The sequence below is a fragment of the Sardina pilchardus genome, chromosome 2 (genome assembly GCF_963854185.1).
Source record: "Sardina pilchardus chromosome 2, fSarPil1.1, whole genome shotgun sequence".
Classification (NCBI taxonomy): domain Eukaryota; kingdom Metazoa; phylum Chordata; class Actinopteri; order Clupeiformes; family Clupeidae; genus Sardina; species Sardina pilchardus.
In genome coordinates this window covers 45,601,466-45,616,309 of record NC_084995.1, presented here as the reverse complement: position 1 = coordinate 45,616,309, position 14,844 = coordinate 45,601,466, and the positions used below count along the sequence as shown (strand labels likewise).

General features: G+C 42.3%; 1 protein-coding gene across 1 annotated transcript; it reads right to left on the bottom strand.

Annotated features, from left to right (window-relative positions):
• Positions 1 to 6,171: 6,171 nt before the first annotated feature.
• Positions 6,172 to 14,471, bottom strand: LOC134099902 (NACHT, LRR and PYD domains-containing protein 1 homolog). The gene is made up of 5 exons (XM_062552935.1): positions 12,757 to 14,471; positions 11,937 to 12,020; positions 7,300 to 7,449; positions 6,392 to 6,545; positions 6,172 to 6,246 (listed from the first exon to the last, which is right to left on the bottom strand). The coding sequence occupies exons 1-5, from the start codon at positions 14,469 to 14,471 to the stop codon at positions 6,172 to 6,174; spliced, it is 2,178 nt and encodes a 725-aa protein (XP_062408919.1).
• Between the last annotated feature and the right edge of the window lie 373 nt (positions 14,472 to 14,844).

Below are 14,844 nucleotides of genomic sequence, written 5' to 3'. Positions count from 1 at the left end.
ACACATACTATTGACATGCTCACACCATACACACATACTATTGACATGCTCACACCATACACACATACTATTGACATGCTCACACCATACACACATACTATTGACATGCTCACACCATACACACATACTATTGACATGCTCACACCATACACACATACTATCACCATAGTAACCATACACATCTACTATTGACATGCTAAAACCATACACACATACTATTGACATGCTCACACCATACACACATACTATTGACATGCTCACACCATACACACATACTATTGACATGCTCACACCATACACACATACTATCACCATAGTAACCATACACACATACTATTGACATGCTCACACCATACACACATACTATTGACATGCTCACACCATACACACATACTATTGACATGCTCACACCATACACACATACTATCACCATAGTAACCATACACACAAACTATTGACATGCTCACACCATACACACATACTATCACCATAGTAACCATACACACAAACTATTGACATGCTCACACCATACACACATACTATCACCATAGTAACCATACACACATACTATTGACATGCTCACACCATACACACATACTATTGACATGCTCACACCATACACACATACTATTGACATGCTCACACCATACACACATACTATCACCATAGTAACCATACACACATACTATTGACATGCTCACACCATACACACATACTATTGACATGCTCACACCATACACACATACTATCACCATAGTAACCATACACACATACTATTGACATGCTCACACCATACACACATACTATTGACATGCTCACACCATACACACATACTATTGACATGCTCACACCATACACACATACTATTGACATGCTCACACCATACACACATACTATTGACATGCTCACACCATACACACATACTATTGACATGCTCACACCATACATACATACTATTGACATGCTCACACCATACACACATACTATCACCATAGTAACCATACACACATACTATTGACATGCTCACACCATACACACATACTATTGACATGCTCACACCATACACACATACTATTGACATGCTCACACCATACACATATACTATTGACATGCTCACACCATACATACTATTGACATGCTCACACCATACACACATACTATTGACATGCTCACACCATACACACATACTATTGACATGCTCACACCATACACATATAGTACATGCTCACACCATACACACATACTATTGACATGCTCACACCATACACACATACTATTGACATGCTCACACCATACACACATACTATTGACATGCTCACACCATACACACATACTATTGACATGCTCACACCATACACACATACTATTGACATGCTTAGACCATACACACATACTATTGACATGCTCACACCATACACACATACTATTGACATGCTCACACCATACACACATACTATTGACATGCTCACACCATACACACATACTATCACCATAGTAACCATACACACATACTATTGACATGCTCACACCATACACACATACTATTGACATGCTTACACCATACACACATACTATTGACATGCTTAGACCATACACACATACTATCACCATAGTAACCATACACATATACTATTGACATGCTCACACCATACACATATACTATCACCATAGTAACCATACAAAGGGCAACCAGAACGTTTTCAGACCCTTTAACGTTCTCCATATTTTGTTATGTTTCAGACTCATCATAAGAGAAGGACTGAATACTTACCGAAAAAGGATATTTCAGTCATTTACTTTTTAAAAAATAAATGTACAAAACACTTGTTTTTTTGTGGTGTATTGGAGTATTGTGCGTGGATTGAATTGGATTCATTTTAAGATGGAAAATTGGTATGAAAACTTTCCGGTTGCATTGTATATATACATTGACATAATACTATACCATACACAACTTATTTATACATGAGACTAAATATGTTTTTTTATTGTTATTTAATGCAACCCAATAAGAAAGTGAAAGTGACACACCAGATGTAATCCTTCTTTACGCAGCACTGAATCTGCTCTATCAGCGCCCTCCGGTGGATACACCCTGCCAATCAGAACAGAGAGTCAGTTGGGTACACCCTGCCAATCAGAACAGAGAGTCAGGTGGGTACACCCTGCCAATCAGAACAGAGAGTCAGGTGGAGTCAGGTGGGCACACCCTGCCAATCAGAACAGAGAGTCAGGTGGAGTCAGGTGGGCACACCCTGCCAATCAGAACAGAGAGTCAGGTGGCGCACAGCAGATGTGTGAGTGAGGAGCGGAGAGACTCATCAAACCACCGCATCCATCCACCGCAAACTTTATGGGCGCTGCCATCTTGCCTGCCGGCATTACTGCGTGCCTGCGGAGTGTGACGTGTGACACTTGCCTGCTTTTCACATCTACAGCTAACGTCCAACAGCCGCCTACGAGACCAGCGCGCTACTTCCTTAGCAGCCAGGCACGCAGTAATGGCGGCGCTGCTTTACTTCCATGTTTCGCTGGATTTGTGTATACTCTAGCGTGGGGCATCTTCATCATTACGTGTCTCTTACCGTATATACTCTAGCGTGGGGCATCTTCATCATAACGTGTCTCTTACCGTATACTCTAACGTGGGGCATCTACATCATAACGTGAAGATAACGTTATGATAACGTGTCTCTTACCGTATATACTCTAGCGTGGGGCATCTACATCATAACGTGTCTCTTACCGTATATACTCTAACGTGGGGCAAGTGTGGATCAATATTATTATTATTATTATTATTATTATTATTATTATTATTATAACGTGTCTCTTACCGTATGTACTCTAACGTGGGGCAGGTGTGGATTATTATTATTATTATTATTATTATTATAACGTGTCTCTTACCGTATATACTCTAGCGTGGGGCAGGTGTGGATCAATATTATTATTATTATTATTATTATTATTATTATTATTATTATAACGTGTCTCTTACCGTATATACTCTAGCGTGGGGCAGGTGTGGATCATTATTATTATTATTATTATTATTATTATTATTATTATTATTATCATCATTATTATTACTATTATAACGTGTCTCTTACCGTATGTACTCCAGCGTGGGGCAGGTGTGGATGAGGGAGAGGATTCTGATGGCCCAGCTCTTTGTCAGCCCACTCACCATCATGTCCACCTTCTTCAGCTCAGCCACAGAGGGAAGGTACGAGAGCAAAGCCTCCATATGGACATCCCACTCCGGTCTCCTACACAAACACACACACACACACACACACACACACACGTACACACATATGCTGAGATTTCTTGCTATATGTATCTCCAATTCTAGGGAGTTTTTCCTTGCCCCTGTCACTCCTGGGCTCTCTCTGAATGTCTAACACTCTGTAAAGATAGATAGGTAGATAGATAGATACTTTATTGATCCCCAAGGGGAAATTCAAGAAAATGTTTGTAAAGCGCGATGAGACAGGTGTCAAGTGCAATTAGATTGAAGTTGAACTGAAAGTTGAGGGAGATACTGAGACTCTCCCTAGTTCTTATGTTTTAAATGTAGCGTTCACATTTGTGACGCAATACCAAACATAGCACACCCAGCTCTGACTGCTGAGGGGTACAGTACGCACTGCAGTGGATGGAACCTGTGGAGGAGCTCTCTCAGCGTGTCGCCATGGAGACCTGTCTCTGAGGGCAGAAACAGCATGAGTCGCATGGTGTCTGACTCCATGGAGGAATCCTCATCGTGTGTAAACATACTGAAACCCAGAGAAAGGAAGTCATATAAGATTTAACGATTGGAATCCTCACCAAATACACATGCCTTATTACAGTATATCATGACCAACGGAATGTGTGTTTCCTGCATAATTGTGATTTGAGATTACATCTTAGTGAGAAAGTGAAAATAACACACCAGAATTGTTCAGGCTTTCTGGCTATAAAGAGTCTAGAGCAGAGACTCTCCGCTCTATCAGCCGTCTTGGGAAGGCCCATACTGTCAAACAGAACAGCGAGTTAGAGAAAGCAGACCACAGAGACACTATACAGCACTTGAAATGTAATACAGTCTACAGATAATTGTGTGTTAAAAATCATGCCTTATATACAGTAGGCTATTAAACACCATGTGTTTATAATTAATCCTGCCTTTACATGCCAATTATCACTTTGGCGTGTGTGCATAGGGACCCTCTCATTATTACATTGCATGCAAATGCAATGTACTGTTATCACTGTTCTTCTTATTATTATATCTTCCGACCAAAAGCAACGATCAAAGGCTCTAAAACCACTGAACCGTTTGACGTCATTCAAATACTCCTACACAGGTCTTGTAACGGAGATTTGTTCTATGTATTTTTCAAATGTGTGAACTTTATACTTTTTGAGATATTTACGATAAAAGAAATTACAATTCCCATAGAGTTTACATTGAGACCCTTTGGCGGCAAAGATTAATTGTTACGTCAGTGCGCAGCTGTCAGTAATCAAGGATCTCTGATCCAAAGCCATGCCACCGCCGCTGCGCTGAACCAGGCTAAACGTGAATGTTACGTTACGCCTAGGCTACTCATTAAGCTGTAACAGCTGCAGCTGCTGTAAACCAGGACGTTATCGTCTTGTCTCCTGTTACTTGATTTGTTTATATCGTTACAGTAGCCTAACCGGTTTGCTCTCGGTAACGTTATCAACAGCTAAAGACAATCCTAACGTCAACGTAAACACTGTATTTAGCTAACGACAATCAAACTTGCTCCAGGCTAACGTTTAACGTCGGGGTAGGCTGCAAGGCGAACAGGGCTTACACAAGGGCTTTTAGCCATCTCGACAGAGCAGCGTTTTAAGTGAAGTCCAACCTGATAGACAGGCACGAGTTGCACCATTTACATGTAGGTTCAAGCCTTCTCACAGTCGCTTATTGTACATTCCTATTAGGACAATCACACTCACACACCTGGAAACAGTTTCGAAGAACATACTAGCTCATCCTGTAATATGTGTAGCCTACATAAAATATCCTACTGTAAGCTAATGTTACATTTGCTAGATATCCTACCTGTTGCTGCATCATCGTTGATTGGCGTTGTTTGAGATTGTATTCCGTATTCCAATGGTGTCTAGCCTACTTTTAACCTGCATTAGTGTAGGCTAGATATGAAGGCTATAAGCTATCCTACCAGTCGTTTCACTGTAGGCTACTAAAGTCAGCTCTTGCAACTCGTTTGAAGTTGGCAACTTCATTTCAGTCTTTTAAATTCTAATAAATGAAGAGTTATTTTCCAAAATAGCCTATATCCACAATTTTGATGCATTTTCATAAATCACTTTTTAAATGTGACTTTCCAAGTTGGAATTGTAATTGGGTAATTGATATTTATCTATTCTTCAGTTTAGCCTAGTTGTCTTTTTAACTATAGGCCTAATATGCTTTACACAGCTAGCAACCTTTTTGCATTTACATGCAATGGTAATTCCTTCTATGGAATTACATTTTCTAGTTATCACTTTGGTGTGTGTGTATTGGGACATGCTAATTATCACTTTGGTGAAATGATTGGGCAGCCGATTGACCTTCATGTGTTTGTGTCCAGGTGTGATAAGGTGTGAGGTGTTTGTGTCCAGGTGTGATAAGGTGTGAATAGGTGTGATAAGGTGTGAAGTGATAGAAAAGGGTGAAGGGCGCCTCTTACTTTGCCTGCTCTATAAAAAGGGCAGGTGTGTCCAGGTGTGAGGTGATTGTGTCCAGGTGTGATAAGGTGTGAGGTGATTGTGTCCAGGTGTGATAAGGTGTGAGGTGATTGTGTCCAGGTGTGATAAGGTGTGAATAGGTGTGATAAGGTGTGATAAGGTGTGAAGTGATAGTAAAGGGTGAAGGACGCCTCTTACTTTGCCTGCTCTATAGAGGGGCAGGTGTGTAACAGGTGTGATAAGGTGTGAGGTGATTGTGTCCAGGTGTGATAAGGTGTGATTAGGTGTGATAAGGTGTGAAGTGATAGTAAAGGGTGAAGGGCGCCTCTTACTCTGCCTGCTCTATAGAGGGGCAGGTGTGGAACAGGTGTGATAAGGTGTGAGGTGATTGTGTCCAGGTGTGAATAGGTGTGAAGTGATAGTAAAGGGTGAAGGGCGCCTCTTACTTTGCCTGCTCTATAGAGGGGCAGGTGTGCCCAGGTGTGATAAGGTGTGAGGTGATTGTGTCCAGGTGTGTCCAGGTGTGATAAGCTGTGATGGGGTGTGAATAGGTGTGAAGTGATTGTAAAGGGTGAAGGGCGCCTCTTACTCTGCCTGCTCTATAGAGGGGCAGGTGTGCCCAGGTGTGATAAGGTGTGAGGTGATAGTAAAGGGTGAAGGGCGCCTCTTACTTTGCCTGCTCTATAGAGGGGCAGGTGTGGAACAGGATGAGGAACTTGGTGGCCCAGAGCTCAGTCAGACGGTTCACAACCAGAGAAACCGTCTTCAGGTCAGGCAGAGACATCAGACAGGAGAACAGAGCATCCACATGTTCATCATTTTCAGAGTCCCTAATCACGCATACGCAAACACAGACACACACACACACACTTATATGTTAATTTTGCAGCTCAAGTCACTCTTGGTGTGTACGTGCAGTAACTTTTCAAGAACTCATACAACCAGTTTCACCCCTAAAGTACTCCAAATGAGCAAATGCAGTAGTAGTGATAACACTTTAGAATAATGTGCTGATTAGGAGACGTGAGGAGCAGCGAGAGAGATAATGGAGAAGTGAGAGATAATGGAGTGAGATAATGGAGTGAGATAATGGAGAAGTGAGAAGAGTGAGACAATGGAGTGAGATAATGGAGAAGTGAGAAGAGTGAGATAATGGAGTGAGATAATGGCGCGAGATAATGGCGCGAGATAATGGAGAAGTGAGAAGAGTGAGATAATGGAGTGAGATAATGGGGTGAGATAATGGAGAAGTGAGGAGAGTGAGATAATGGGGTGAGATAATGGAGTGAGATGATGGAGTGAGATAATGGAGAAGTGAGAAGAGAGAGATAATGGAGTGAGATAATGGAGAGAGATAATGGAGTGAGATAATGGGGTGAGATAATGGAGAGAGATAATGGAGTGAGATAATGGCGTGAGATAATGGGGTGAGATAATGGAGAAGTGAGGAGAGTGAGATAATGGGGTGAGAGAATGGAGAAGGAGAAGAGAGAGATAATGGAGTGAGATAATGGAGTTAGATGGCTTTTCAATTCAAAGTATTAAACCCACAAAACCAGAAGTAAGAAAGCATAACATTCTCACCGTCTGTCTGTGTCTTCCTGTGTGAAACATCTCAGCTGCAGGAGGATGTCCCCCAGAGTGCTGTTGGAGATCTCCGAGAGGAAGTACAGCATCACACCCAGTCCTGACATGTCCTCAGGGAATGCCTCTGTAAAGTGCCCAATAAACAGCCTGCAGCAATAACATGAAGGATTTACCATTGACATGCTAAATGTGTTTCACTGGGTAAGTTAACTGAAATTTGAGAAGTGAATGACAATGTAGCTTCATCAGCAAGTGAAAGTGCCACACCAGAAAGACTTGTCTCTTCCCATCTGGAGAGCAGAGCAGAGACTGGGCGCTCGCTCCGCCCCTTTGGGTAGCCCCACCCTGCCAATCAGAACAGTGTGTCAGGTGAAGCACAGCACAGAGGAACCAGCTGTGTCCTGTGAGCTGAGGTGTGAGCTGAGGAGCGAAGAGACTCCTCAGCTGGCAGCACAGCTCGGGTTAACCTGCCGCACACTCAGGTGACGCATGTGAACCATACACAGAAAATCTCTGACGAATTCTACTGATCTTGTTGAGTTCTATGTTCTCATTATCCATATCATTTATATCATGTTATGTTGTTTACTTATGCTACTGACTCTATGCTAAAATGCGCAATAGTTCATTGTGCAAATGTATTGTGAATCAACAGTACTTTTATTTTGACTCATGGTAAAGGCATAGTTCGCTATTTTACACTTTAAGCCCGTTTTCTGTACGGCTTCAGCATTGCTCGCTATGGGCCAGGACGATTCTGTCCTTAAAACACCCCTAAACGTTTGTTTTAAAAAAATGTGCAACTCACTGAGTGGTTACTGGTCTTCAACGATCTTCTATAGCAAGTTTCGCAGCGAAATTCAACTTTTGTTGTGTTAAATTAGGCATTTTGTAAATTCCATTGGTTTCTGTAGGAAGACTCATTGCTCGTTGATATTACTCCGCCACCAAAAACGGAAAGGGGGCCTGCTTGTATTTGTTTGTAATCTTCAGATTCAAATACAGAGCGGAAGTTTATACACGGCTGTGAGGTATCTGAAAAAGTAGTTCCAGGATTTAGAAAATCCCCAATAGTCTAGGACCTGAGAGAGATTTGTATGCGCTTCATTTAGCGGAGAATATCTCAACTGTTCTTAACTAATATGACCCCTCTGAACAACATGGGATGTGTGCCAAAATCTCTATCCGGGACGAAAGTCCTGAAAATGACCACAATAGGTGACACTATATATCACACTATTATTACACTAGAGGTGAATGGGACTTTTTTTTCCCTTTATAGATATCCTCATAAACTTCTACCAGATTAATGTTCATATTAAGAGAAACACTTTTTGTATTACACTTTGTCTAACTTGTTTTTTTAAATATGCAAATGAGGCAATATCTCATTAAATATGCGTACATACACTCTTGACACAACAGCTTTTCTGAGGTGATCTCAATGTTTATCTGACCATGTAATGTAAGAATTCTGGTTTGATATTTGGGGGTCTAACAGCAAAGCTGCAGAGTTTCAATATGCATAAGCGTTCACTCAATATAGCCAATCAAAATTGACTGCGAACCCGCCAAACAGGAAGTGAGCTCATATCTCACCAACGCTTTGATGTATGAAGTCCAAACATTGGTAAGGGGACTCGTTAACTGATTGTGATGATGCACTAGGAAATTGGTATCATTTGGACTCTATAGGGGGCGCTGTGATACAGGAAGTAAGTTCATATCTCAGTAACGCTTTGATGTACGAAGTTCAAACTTAGTATGTGGACTTGGTACCTGATTGTGAGGACATTCTAGGAAATTGGCATTATTTGGTGGGAACTTTTTTTCTCTTTATAGATATCCTCATACATTTCCAATAATTAAATGTGCAAATGAGGCGATATCTCATTAAATATGCGTAGATACACTCTTGAAGCAACAGCTTCTCTGAGGTGATCACAATGTTTACAATGTATTGTAAGAATTCTGGTTTGATATTTTTAATTGTGTTTGTAGATGTTCAGTGTGGATGTGTGTGTGAGGAGGATGTCCTGTGTGGAATTACAAATACAACACTGCAAAAAGCTGCTTGTCTAGTAAAATCAAACTAATCAATTCTCCCTGAAAACAAGCTAAATTATCTCCCAGTGCAATAAGTAAATTTGTCGTTAAACAAGCACAATTATCTGCCAGTACAGTAAGTATATTTGTCTTAGACTTAAAAATAAGTCTAACTCATCTTAAATTAAGTCAAAATTATCTTATGAGAGAGCACTAGGTAAGTATTTTCATACTTAAAACAATACACCACCTTGGTCTTAAATGCACCACCTTGGTCTTAAATGCAGAATGGTTATGGTTTTGTGAGAAAGGGCAGTTTATTAATCCCTGAGATTGGAATATATAAGCCTGAAGGTTTGCCAGATCTCTGCTCGTGTGGCAAGTGTGCACACAAGAATGGCTGTCCCTATCAGGTAACTGGTATCCATTGCTGCAAGTACTGCAAATGCAAAATAGGAAATAGATGTAAAAATTCTATCACCGAATGAGTTCTTATCATCATCCCCCATATCTGGACTCTGTTGAGAAAAAGTTGAAAGTTTGACCTTGCAACACACTTGCAATGTGGGGGTCTAGCAGTAAAATCGCAGAAATGGCATTGCCATGGCATGAGCAAGCACTCACAGCAATTTTCACGGCAACTGCATAAAGAATGGTTGAAATATTAGCTTACTTCATTTATTACAGCACCCCTAGAGGTCAAATGATGCCACAAACCTTGCATGTCCGCACAATCAGGTGCCAATTCCCTGTAACAAGTTTGGCCTTCATACATCAAAGCGTTGCTGAGATATGAGCTCACTTCCTGTATCACAACGCCTCCTACGGATGCCAAATGATGCCAATTTCCTAGTGCGTCCTCTTAAACAGATACCATGGGTGGCTCTCAAACTCTCTCCTCAGTCCTCCAGGCTCGTTCCCACTGATCTATAACTAACACTGGATAGACTATCCCATTGTTGCCACCTCATCATTCTTTATCTAGATCTGTGAGGACGAGGATCAAGGAAGGAAGGGAGGCTGTATAAAAGACCAAATGAGAGGCACCCCATGTCCCGTGTCAAGTTTGGCCTTCGTACAACAAAACGTTACAGAGATACATTGTGCGTCCTCACAACCAGATAACATGTTCCTGTGCCAAGTTTGGCCGTCGTATATCAAAGTGTTGCTGAGATATGAGCTCACTTCCTGTATCGCAGCCCGCCCTATGGATGCCAAATAATTCCAATTTCCTAGCACGTCCTCACTATCAGGTACCAAGTCCACATACCAAGTTTGAACTTCGTACATCAAAGCGTTGCTGAGATACGAGCTCACTTCGTGTATCACAGCGCCCCCTATAGAGTCCAAGTGATGCCAATTTCCTAGTGCGTCATCACAATCAGTTAACGAGTCCCCTTACCAATTTTGGACTTCATATATCAAAGCGTTGGTATGAGATATGAGCTCACTTCCTGTTTGCCGGCTTCGCAGTCAATTTTGATTGGCTGTATTGAGTAAACGCTTATGCGTATCGAAACTCTTCAGCTTTGTTGTTAGACCCCCAAATATCAAACCAGAATTCTTACACTACATGGTCAGATAAACACTGCGATCACCTCAGAAAAGCTGTTGCTTCAAGAGTGTACAGTATGTACGCGCATTTAATCAGATATTGCCTCATTTGCATATTTTAAAAAACAAGTTAGACAAAGTGTAATACAAAAAGTATTTCTCTTAATATGAACATTAATCTGGTAGAAGTTTATGAGGATATCTATAAAGGGAAAAAAAAGTCCCATTCACCTCTAGTGTAATAATAGTGTCACCTATTGTGGTCATTTTCAGGACTTTCGTCCCGGATAGAGATTTTGGCACACATCCCACGTTGTTCAATGGGGTCATATTAGTCTAGAACAGTTGAGATATTCTCCGCTAAATGAAGCGCATACAAATCTCTCTCAGGTCCTGTACTACAATAAAATTTGCATCATAGGCAATACAGAAAACGGGCTTAAAGTGTAAAATACCGAACTATGCCAACATCTTGCTGCTCCCTGGTGTACTGATGTTATGCTAGTGCGTTGAGGTCTAGTGTTTATTAAGAATACTAAATAGATATATCTGGATTCTTCTTTAATGGATCGACAACATATGGTGTTTCTTACCCCACATGCTTTGTAATCTTTGTGTTCTTGATGAACTGGAGAAGTCTCTCAGCAGTGATGATGGTGATGGTCTTCAATGATAGCCAAACTTCACCTACAGACTTCTGCCTGGAGAGGGCGCTAAAAACCTGTGGCACACTGTCCTCTGACAGACTGCTCTTCTTTACACTGTAATGCACAACACACACATCTAGCCGACTCATGCCATATTACCGTGTCTGGTTCATGGTGTGGAAGACAACATTCTTAATTGTAATTAAGAGTGCAGCTTTGCGACTCTGTGACACCACATTAACCCAATGTAACCCAATAGGGAGACTCTGTGACACCACATTAACCCAATGTAACCCAATAGGGAGACTCTGTGACACCACATTAACCCAATGTAAGCCAATAGGGAGAGATTTGATGTATCTGGCTCATAATGGCTACACGTCTCACCTTATGACCTTCAGGATCTTTTCTTCCCCCACAGCTGAGATCAGATCATTCACATCAGCATCTGACAGCTCCTCAACATGCAACCTGCAAACACACAAAACATATAATCATCAACCAACACTGTACTGCTGGAAAGGTTCTAGTTACAAACTTAACCTCAGTCCTCTTCAGAAGGACACAAGAGGATCACCTTTGAGATAAAGCACCAGGCGTGTACTTGGGCTGCGCAATTTATCAAATGAAAGAAATAGTGAAATCTAGTGATTATGAAAACAGCATAATTGAGATATAGCGATTATTTGGATTCATTCCATTCTTGCGACAATGCTTTCTCGTTTGGTATTTCAATATAAATTCAGAGCAATCCTTTGCTTCACAGTAGAAACTCTTGTATACATAATAATGTTTCCCAAATTATTGAGTAATCATGTCAAATGATCATGATTTCAGAATTGACCAACATAATCATAATTATGATTTTTGCCATAGTCACCCAGTCCTGACATGTCTTGGAACACATGTTCCACTAACAGGCAGCAGTTTTGTACTGATAACTCCCAGGGGGAGATTTACATATACACACAAGTAAAAGACAACTAACTATTACGGCAACAGTTAGCAGTTATTAACAGTGACTGGCTACTTAATTAAACTCAAGCAAAAAGGTTAAAATACTGAAGGTGTTTGCTGGTCTTCTACTACACACACGTCCACACACACACACACACACACACACACACACACACACACACACGTCCACACACACACACACGCACGCACGCACACACACACACACACACACACACACACACACACTCACCCCAGTTCAGGACACCTGCTCAGTGCAGGCTGCAGCATCCTCAGCTTGTCTGCTGTGACGTTGCACTCTGTGAGCTGCAGGCTTGTGATGGCTGGGCAGCGCAGCAGGCAGTACAGCAGCACCCAGCAGTCTTGCCTGGTCAGGGGGACGGAGTCCAAGGCTATCCTGCCCCACACCTCCATGGCTCTCCTTACAAACTCCTCCTCATGGAGCTCGTACAGACAGTGGAGAATGAACCGCAACTCATCACTTTTCTTTGAATCTTTGCTTTTTTCAATGAACTCCAGAATCCACTCTTCTAGCTGCCCTCGAATGGAAGGAGTGCAGGGCAGCTCCAGCTCTTCCAAGCTTTCCACCACTTTTGTATTGGAGAGGCCGAAGAGAAACTGAATGACGGGTAAGAGATGGGACTTGGCTTCGTACTCCTGGATGGAACTGAGCAGCTCCTTCACTTTGTCCTGACTCTGGTCCGGTCTCTTGTAGTTGAGTGCCGTGAAGAACTCTTGAAAGATCACATGCATGAAGCTGAACATTTCCTTCTTTCGAGTGTTCTTCTTCATGAGGAATTTGCACAAAAATGGGACTCTAGCTGGATCTGAGATGTTACTCTCTTTCTCAAACACACTCAGCACACTTTTCTTCTCAAACAGGACCCGCTGCTTCAGCATCTCCCGGTCTGCCAGCTGGCTCAGGCTCCTCAGCAGGGCAGGGACAGACTGAGTCCGCAGGTCCTCTGATCCTTCAATGCTGCAGTGATGCTCCAGCAGAGTGGACACAAAGTGCACAAATATGGAGGTGGTTGTTTCCAGTGTAATTTCAGCATTTTCTTTTAACTGCTCCCTGAAGACTGTGCAGATAATCCAGCATATGACTGGAATGGAGCAGGAAGTGAAGAGGGTTTCATTTGCCTTCACACTGCTGAATGCCTTCTCTGCTACCTGCTCATCTTGACAGAACCTCTGGAAGTACTCCTGCACCCCCTTCTCAGAGAAACCCAGGATCTCGGTGAACCGCAGAGGGTGTTTGAGCAGCTTGCTCAGCTTCTCTGCAGCAGTAGACCTGGTGGTGACCAGCAGGAAGCAATCCTCCAGGATTGACCCCTTCAACAGAGCCCTCAGAATGGCCTCAACAGGAGCTGGTGTGAAAGGGTCTGTTACAGAGGAGTCATTGAGTTCACTCATTGTGAATCTCAGTTCATCAAACTCATCTACGAGGAAGAGCACCTTCTGCGGTGAGTCCTTTAGTTTCTGTGAGATCAGTGGGGTAAATGTCTTACTGCAGCTCGCAAGATCCACCAAACTCCTCTCTCTGGACACCTGGTTCAGTTCTTTACATCTCAGGTGTAAAATAAGCTCAAATCGATCCTGGTAAAGATTACCTGATGCCCAGTCATACATGATCTTCTTTACGGTAAAGGATTTGCCATGTCCAGAGTGGCCCTGAAGAATGACTGCTCTGGGAACATCTCCACGGTCATCAGGGCTGAAGAACTGGTCCACAGTGGTGCTTTGATATGTTTCAGTTGCTATGGCACTGAAAAAAGTCGGTCCTCGGAAACGTATCTCCTCCTCTTTCTCTTCCTGCTTTCTGTGTTGCTGGACTATCAGCAGGTCAGTATAGCGGTCGGTCAGCAGCACATCCTGTCCAGGCAGGGAGTTGTACTCCTCCACTGTCTTGTACTGAGAGCAGATCCACCTCCTAAGTTTAGGGATCATTGAACTCAGGTCTAGAAGACAGGTAGAGTGACATGCACATTAATCTATCTTGTTAATGGATAAGTGTCATAACACTATACAGTACACTGCAAATGGTAATTATATGGATTGTCTTTCATTCTGTGGACATGTAAGCAATCTTAGCTATAACACTTCCAAGTGGGGTTTTGTACAAAGTTCTGATTGTCCACAGAGACATCTTTGACACTTTGCATGGAAGTACTATATACAACTGGAGAGAGGGAGGTTACTTAGCCTGATTACCATCGACTTTCAAAGGCTCTGCGAGACTTTAGTCTGACCAACAGCCTGTGCTAACACGGTTTCTTGCCAGCGCTGGTTGACCCGCCTCCTTTAAGTGCCTCGGTTTGCT

Coding starts and splice junctions, on each gene's coding strand:
- LOC134099902 (XM_062552935.1), bottom strand. CDS start 14,471: ATGATCCCTAAACTTAGGAGGTGGATCTGCTCTCAGTACAAGACAGTG. Junction 7,450..11,936: donor AAGATCCTGAAGGTCATAAG/GTGAGACGTGTA, acceptor TTATTGCTGCAG/GCTGTTTATTGGGCACTTTA. Junction 6,546..7,299: donor CAGGAAGACACAGACAGACG/GTGAGAATGTTA, acceptor ATGCGTGATTAG/GGACTCTGAAAATGATGAAC.